Source organism: Kryptolebias marmoratus, linkage group LG1 (genome assembly GCF_001649575.2).
Source record: "Kryptolebias marmoratus isolate JLee-2015 linkage group LG1, ASM164957v2, whole genome shotgun sequence".
Lineage (NCBI taxonomy): Eukaryota > Metazoa > Chordata > Actinopteri > Cyprinodontiformes > Rivulidae > Kryptolebias > Kryptolebias marmoratus.
Genome location: NC_051430.1, coordinates 14,996,433 through 15,000,766, shown reverse-complemented (window position 1 = coordinate 15,000,766; position 4,334 = coordinate 14,996,433). Strand labels below are relative to the sequence as shown.

The 4,334-nt window shown below is 41.1% G+C and overlaps 1 protein-coding gene across 1 annotated transcript in view; it reads left to right on the top strand.

Annotated features, from left to right (window-relative positions):
• The first annotated feature begins 968 nt into the window (after nt 1-968).
• fam219ab (family with sequence similarity 219 member Ab) overlaps nt 969-4,334 on the top strand; it is a 13,159-nt gene continuing 9,793 nt past the window's right edge. The window contains exons 1-3 of the mRNA XM_017417268.3: nt 969-1,240; nt 2,075-2,174; nt 3,946-4,051. Of these exons, the coding sequence (XP_017272757.1) occupies nt 1,163-1,240; nt 2,075-2,174; nt 3,946-4,051 (284 nt within the window). The 5' untranslated portion in view covers nt 969-1,162. The remainder of the gene's footprint in view (nt 1,241-2,074; nt 2,175-3,945; nt 4,052-4,334) is intronic.

The following is a 4,334-nucleotide window of genomic DNA, read 5'->3' as shown; positions in this document are numbered from 1 at the left end:
TACACCTGCCTCAAGTCTTGCTAATTGCTTCACCTGTGCCCACTTTCCAATCACCTCCTCTGTTTAAAAACCCGGTCATCTCCTCCACACTCCGCTGGTTCATTGTTTTTGGTTCCCTGCTATTTTGTCTTGTGCCATGTTTTTGCTTTACGCTTTGTTTTTTCATGTTTGTACTTAGTTTCAGTTTTTGCTGCCACGTCAGCCTTTTTGTTTTTGTTTGTTTTATTTTATTAAGTTAGTTTTCTTAAAGATGAGTCTGCACTCTGGGTTCATCTCCGTTTCCCCGCTGCCTGACAGTTTATTTATTTATTATCTGGTGATGTTCTTGATTTCATTTTCAGTTCATGTGTGCTTTGGAGACTCTCAGAGTAAAAAAAAAAACTATATATATTCTGGTTTGTTTTAATGCATTTGAATGAATCTGAGGACACCATGTGAATCATACAGAATACACTTTTATGTGTCTACATTCATCATTTATTTTACCACATATTTGTGTGTGTGTGTTGCATTCTCTCAAAAACCTCCTAAAGGTGGAACAATCAGGATGTATTTGACAAGGAAACATATTGGGCTAAATTGTGAAGCGGTTATTTTTATTCGGACTTAAGGAGACATTTTTAAAAGAACCAGTTTTTATTAACCTTCATATGTTCTTTTCAAGGTGAATTTGGAGGTGTTCAATTCTAATTTTAACGCTTCAAATTACTGGTTAAAAATTAGATAAATACCTTCCAATCAATGAAATCAAAGCTAAGAAATTGTGAATTGTCTTGACAGTCTAAAAGCATGTATTATTAACTACATGCTTTTTTTCTTACTATTCAAAAAATGTAGGGGAAAAAATAATAATCAATATTAGTGCATGGCATGTTCCACACAGTAGAGACCGTGGCGGCTCTCTTTCTGAGTCCCTGTCAGGGTCCCCGGACCTTAGTTTGGGATTCCTCTCCCGGAAGTGGGTGGTGGAGTCACCGTCACCACACTGGTCACACCACCGTCGACACAGAGCCTGCTGGGATGAAGCTGGCCACCGGAGAAGCACAAGAAGGACTGCTCCGAGTCTGAGGCTGCCTCGAAGTCTTGGTGAAAACGCGGCGCAGCGAGCAGCCGGGACCGTCTGGGGTTCAGGAGAAGGGAGGAAATAACGCCTGTTGCCAAAATGATGGAAGAAATAGACAGATTTCAGGTGCCGAGTGCGGTGCAGGAGGCAGAGATGCAGTCTGAGATGCAGCCGCTGGTGAGTCGGATTTGGAGGCTGATTTATCAGCTGAAAATAAGGTCAGACTTTGTGGCCCTTGTGTGTTTTAACCGAGACGAGATTAGGTGTGGGTTATTTAATGGATGAGGCCTGCCTTTGCTGCTCAGACTTCCCGACAAATCCGTCAACCGCCACGAGCTATATTGATGTAGTTAAGTTTTTTTTTCGACAAGAAACCAAGGTGAAACGTAAAAAGGACCACCTTAAACATCAGTGTGCTTGGTGTGGTGAGAAAGAAAGCTGTTTGTTCCTCCGGCCGGTCAGCTGCGCAGCATCCGTCATCGTGTCTGGCGTAAACAAGCATCCCACATCCCGACGCTGCCGCTGCTGCATCCTCAGCATCCTCAGCGGGATGCTCCGGCTTCGAACTGCGTCACCCGAACACGATCGGGTCCACGGCTTTTTGTCGTGGGCTGCATCCCGTCACACCTCTGTCGTTTTTGATAGAAATCGTGGGAGCGAGAATGTGGCGGTGCGCTCCGTGGCCTTTAGCGGAGCTCCGGGGTTACTGCAGCCTGCAGGGCGGCCTCTGCTCAGAACCAGACCAGAACCTCACGAGTCTGACCTGAGTCCATCAGCTTATTTTAACCACCTTTAGACATTAATAGATCCGGCATTTTTTCCTCCCCCCATATACCTGAGCCCCATCTAAAGCAAATTTAACATGTTTTTGCATCCTGTTTATGAACTGTTTGTTCACATCATCTTGGCATAAAGTCTCATTATTGCCATGATTTCATTAATCGTGAAATCCTGCCTCAGCAATTCACATTGCCGCTCATCCTTCTGTCCTCGGCGTGTTTCTGTCCCCAGGATCCTGCTTCATCCACTGCTTCAGAGGCAGACTCAGACACCAGAGAGGGGGAACCGGTTACTATCAACTACAAGCCCTCACCCCTGCAGATGAAAATAGGTAAGAACAGTGGTGTTAGAACAAAAAGAAAATGTATGGGAATCAATGTGTTCCATCACTGACTGTAATTATAAAACCCTGGATAAAATATGGAATATAACCTCGAGATGAGACCCAGATTCTTGAGGAATCTGAGTTTGTTGTTTAATCACTCTTTTAATGCCACTTTCATCCATTTAGAGCTGCTGCTACTAAACATTATTGATTACTCTGGTAATTACTCCACAAATCATTTAGCCTTTAATATTTTTTTTCCCTGAGAATTTCAATTAAATGTTTGAAAGATGGATTTCAGGACCCTGGACAGAGTCCAGTGGTTAGTCCTGCTGTAATAAGTTCATTCAAACCCCCAAAGATCATAAATGGTAACCATATGCAGTAACACACAGGTCTGTTTTAACATTTCTGCAGTCCTTCAAGTTCTTCTGCTTGACTAGTTGTTCTTACTCCCACCCACGCTGTGCAAATATTGTCATGTCTGAGTCTATCGATGTAATTATGAATGGCTGTTGAACATTGGTTAGTTTGTCTTTGTGATCAATAAACTGATAAACTGTTTTAGATATTTATTGTAATAAAAAAATTCCCCTAGATGAGTACCATGATCCTATTTACTTATGGCAAGATACTAGTTAGAGACAACATTTTTAATATTACAGATACTGTATATCAAATATTAAATTGCTGTTGGTGCAGACTAGTAGAACAGTGTTTGTTGCTGATGGGGAAAAAAGTAATGAAGAGAAGGGATGGTAGAGAATTTGAATTCACATTCAGAAATCAAGTATCAAAGAATATCAGTGGAGTTCTGTGGAAAGGTTCTGAATAAATAATATCTTACCTGGTGTAGATAGCTCTTTGAATGACCTCAATTTGGAGAAAAAGAAACTAATTCTGACCAGAATGCTGAGCTAACGGCTAGTCCAAGTGGAGCCAAGACTAAAGTAGATTACTGTTGATTTAACTGCAATCTCAAAACCGTCATAGCTGTTTTATAAACCTTTACTGTCAGTTTTCAGATCACTATTTCTGCAAATATCAATTGTGAAACTTACAGTGATATAAGTTTATTAAATAGTGTTATCATAAACCACCACAAAACTCAAGTTGTTTTAAAATGGCAGCAATTTACTTTGTTGTTGGCCCAACTCAGATTACCCCCTAGCTTGTTAATCTGGCCAAAAATTAAACTGTATTTCTCCAAACTGTGACCATTGAAGAAGCCGTACATCAGGTAGGATATTAATTGCTCCTAACCTTTCCACAGAACCTAGTTATCCCTTCAAGGTACATAGATTGTTTTCCACAAATAATATAAACATGCTCAGGCTCATTTTCAGTCATCACTACTCGGTGGTCAGCTGGACTCTGAAAACACTGTTTGGTGAATCAAAACAAATCTGTCAGTGTGATGATTTGTACTTTGTTACTGCATTTATAATCTGAGTGTTCAGCAGGAAGTCTTTTCAGTTCAGAAACTCACATTTTGACCATGACTCTTCATAATAAATCATAAATAAATAATACATATATTGGTATTTTCTGAACATCTGAGAAGCTAAAAAAAACAACTTTAACAGTGTTTCCAGAACAGTTAATTTCTAAACTTCCTGTTGAACCTGCAAATTAAAGTGTCTAAAAATGTTATTCAGGAGACTTAGAATGTGTTTTATTACAAACTTTAATTAAAGTCTTACTTTATTCTGTCACTTATTTGTGTGCTGTAAGTTAAAGTCGGATGTGTGCTTCTGCGTTTGTGTTTCGTGTGCAGAGAAACAAAGAGAGCTGGCCAGGAAGGGCTCATTAAAGAACGGCACCACCGTAGGTAGTCCGGTCAACCAACAGCCCAAGAAGAACAATGTCATGGCCAGAACACGGTGAGATGGGAGCTCTTGATTAGCACCCAGCAGTTTAAGAAGTACTAAATACATCTAACCCCCTGAACTGCACCTCATAATGTAGTCTGTTTTTTTTTTTTCTCCCTGGGCTGCCACCTTATCGTGGTGGGGGGGTTTGAGTGTCCCAATGATCCTAGGAGCTATGCTGTCAGGGGCTTCATGCCCCTAGTAGGGTCACCCAAGGCAGACAGGTCCTAGGTGAGGGGCCAGACGAAGTGCAGCCCAAAGACCCCTTATGATGAACATAAATATTGGACACAGT